General features: G+C 41.7%; 1 protein-coding gene and 1 pseudogene across 1 annotated transcript in view; one reads left to right on the forward strand and one right to left on the reverse strand.

Moving 5' to 3' along the window:
* LOC137994339 (uncharacterized) overlaps nt 1–119 on the reverse strand; it is a 761-nt pseudogene extending 642 nt beyond the window's left edge.
* Nucleotides 120–195: 76 nt separating this feature from the next.
* LOC137994340 (uncharacterized) overlaps nt 196–2500 on the forward strand; it is a 9683-nt gene continuing 7378 nt past the window's right edge. Inside the window, exons 1-2 of the mRNA XM_068839917.1 lie at nt 196–230; nt 367–1739. Of these exons, the coding sequence (XP_068696018.1) occupies nt 196–230; nt 367–1739 (1408 nt within the window). The remainder of the gene's footprint in view (nt 231–366; nt 1740–2500) is intronic.

The raw sequence follows: 2500 nt of genomic DNA on the forward strand, positions 1-2500 counted from the left end.
GCCAATGCAATATGTTGAGACCATGAGAGTTTGTCATCAATTGTAACCCCAAGGCAATTGGTGGAAGACACATACCGAATCGTGTCCTCGCCACACTTCAGATGTTTCAAAGGACCTATGAAGGGGATTTACCTTCATGTAAAATCAATCAGTTACTAAGGCACCAGGAATTAACCTGGTCTAAGACAGCCTGTAATGCTAGTAGCATTTTTCCAGGCGCACGGCATCAGGTGTTTTCGTCATAACCATTTACCCATGGGCAAATTTTATATGGTCATTGACCAATTAAAACGTGCGCTTTCCTTCTGTTATGTTATAATTGAACTTTAATCAAGTGGTTATTATCACTATCGTTATCATTTACAGGTGCAGAAAACGAGTCAACCCTCGAGGAAATCCACTAAGCCAACATGAAATATGCCGCCCTGTCGTAAGCCAACACAGTCCAGACTATGCTGGTTTTGCAGTCCGAAGCACATGCCCAAGGAACTGGAAAGGTGAGATTGTGCGCACTAAATGTCAGAATGAAGACCAAAGTGATCTGTTTAATGACTGGCCCGTGTTTGATCGCGAGAAGCGCATTACTTACAGAAATGTTTTTTGTGCAAGGTGCAATGGCGCAGTAAATACAACCTACTGGAAACTCGAAGCAGATTGTAGTGAGTGGTTTAATACAACGGCGTTCAATCTTAGTGATTTTATGCGCTTCGTGCATGCCAACTGTTCAGTAAAAATCATAAAACCTTGGGGGCAATACTTGAGGCGATGCATCCCTCGTTTTCAAGACTGTTCCGGGATTGGTCGGGAGAAAAATGGATCTTACTGCCAATCACAGTGCCTGGGATATGCTTTTCCTGTTTGTTTAATCAGAGACAAGAAAACAATAAGATTTCGAAATCTGCAATGCGCATTGTGTAACGGATTTCAGCCAAGCTCTTGGAAGATTGATTTCCCCCCAAAACCAGGTTCCGATTCGATGCCTTTACCGTCCCTGACTATCCTGTTTGATTTTACTTCCTCCTTCGAGAAAAGGGTTTCAGTCAAAGACAGAAAAATGCATTTCGAGCGAAATATAAACCACGTTTGGTACTGTGCTGCTAACAAATTGTACGACCCATACGTTGGAAAATGTAAAAGCACCGTCAGTTTACACCCACCACAAACTGACACGCCCATTTCCCCGAGTGAAAAAACAGTACCCGTTGATTTCATATCAAACGAAACAAGATTGTTGTTGAATTTAAACTGCACTTTCGTACCTTTCAACCAAAGCGATTATGAACAACGACCTAATGGTACTGTTTACATTAAACCTCACAACAAGATGTACGGGAAAACGAGGTACACAATTCGCAGGAAAATTTTGCTACTTTGCGTCAACTTCTCAAGAAATGCGACAGTGTTTTCCGAACAGCCAAGCGCAGGCTACCTCACTAAAACAACGCCAACATCTCTCCAAATATTGACTTCAGCTGGCTGCATAACGTCAATGGCTTCCCTACTTCTTCTGTTGGCGACTTACGCTCTATTTTCTGAACTGCGCAACTTGCCTGGAAGGATCATTATCAACTTGTCGCTATCTTTGCTGCTGTATCAAGGCGTCTTTCTCTCAGCAATGAAGACTTCCAGTCGTGAGCAATGCCAGGTCATTGCCGTTCTTCTTCATTACTTTGTCTTGTGCTCTTTCACGTGGATGAATGCTATGGCATATGATGTGCACAAGACATTTACTTCCTCGGGTAAGCTTATAAGAGTACGTCAAAACTTCTGTCCAGAAATGCACGTAATTCGATTTCCAACACGAAGTGTCCATGTTAAAGTCTCAGCATTTGCTATCTATTTCCAACAATGAGATAGGGGTAAAGGCAGTTAGCGTTATTTTCTGGTTATAGCTAATGTAACTCTGAGGACTGAAGTTTGAGGGACACTATGTGACGTTGATTGTCATGTATTCCCGCACGCGAGCGAGAGTTTGGGAGGGGAGCAACTGGACACTTCTTGATGCTTGTCAAATCACAGGCACCCCAAGCTCACAACGCGATTTTGCAATGCATAACTATTATGTAGTGAGAGACTTTAATGATGAAAACAGTTAAAACTCAAGTTAAGTTGAAAATCTGAATGTCTTCCTCTCGCAATAAACTTTCCCTACTTCAAATATGTTGATGACTTTTGTTTTGTGTCGATTCATTAGCCATCGCTGATATGGTGAAATCAGTACTCGTTTATGGTGTATAAACGAGTACTGATTTCACTATATCAACAATGGCTAATGAATGGACACAAAACAAAAGCAAACAAGATATTTGAGGTAGGGAAAGTTTATTGCGAGAGAAAAACATTCAGTTTTTCAACTTAACTTGAGTTTTAACTGTTCTCTTTTCACCATTGAGCTCTCTTACTACATAATAGTTATGCATTGCTGGGGGCGCCTGCGGTCAAATCTAATTACACGCCTTCCGAACATAGGCCGAAAAGGAGCATGAAACACGCTAGATTC

This window comes from Montipora foliosa, chromosome 3, assembly GCF_036669935.1.
Source record: "Montipora foliosa isolate CH-2021 chromosome 3, ASM3666993v2, whole genome shotgun sequence".
Taxonomy (NCBI): domain Eukaryota; kingdom Metazoa; phylum Cnidaria; class Anthozoa; order Scleractinia; family Acroporidae; genus Montipora; species Montipora foliosa.